General features: G+C 36.1%; 2 protein-coding genes across 3 annotated transcripts in view; one reads left to right on the top strand and one right to left on the bottom strand.

The window, feature by feature from the left end:
- Positions 1 to 404, bottom strand: part of cep126 (centrosomal protein 126) — a 22,861-nt gene that overhangs the window by 16,667 nt on the left and 5,790 nt on the right. The gene's annotated exons all lie outside the window — the stretch shown is intronic.
- Positions 1 to 404, top strand: part of pgr (progesterone receptor) — a 7,889-nt gene that overhangs the window by 2,049 nt on the left and 5,436 nt on the right. The window contains exon 2 of the mRNA XM_008308970.3: positions 246 to 355. Within this exon, the coding sequence (XP_008307192.1) occupies positions 246 to 355 (110 nt within the window). The remainder of the gene's footprint in view (positions 1 to 245; positions 356 to 404) is intronic.

Here is a 404-nt window from a genome sequence, read left to right as displayed (position 1 = left end):
TTCTGCTATAGCACAAAAATAATTTCCTAAAGATGACCCTAGTTCATGTTAGTTGTTGTAAAATACTTTTGTCTTTACTAATGTCACATGGCTAAATATAGGTTATCTAATTTCTGACGTTCAGACTTTTAAAAAGTCCTTAGAAATAAAATAACTAAATAAAATAGCATACCATCCTCACCTGTGCATTTGTATTAGATTATTGAATAACATCCTATATGTTCTGTTTTGGGTTTTTTTCTCAGTATGACACCACAGAGACAATGTGTCATCTGTGGGGACGAGGCTTCCGGCTGCCACTACGGAGTCCTGACCTGTGGAAGCTGTAAGGTGTTTTTCAAACGAGCAGTTGAAGGTGAGCAAAATTAAAAATACTCGTGGTTTAAGATCAGTCGTGCAATCCT

The sequence above is a fragment of the Cynoglossus semilaevis genome, chromosome 4 (assembly GCF_000523025.1).
Source record: "Cynoglossus semilaevis isolate Cse_v1.0 chromosome 4, Cse_v1.0, whole genome shotgun sequence".
NCBI classification, from domain to species: Eukaryota; Metazoa; Chordata; class Actinopteri; order Pleuronectiformes; family Cynoglossidae; genus Cynoglossus; species Cynoglossus semilaevis.
Note: the sequence above shows the minus strand (reverse complement) of the source record. Positions and strands in the feature narration are given on the sequence as shown.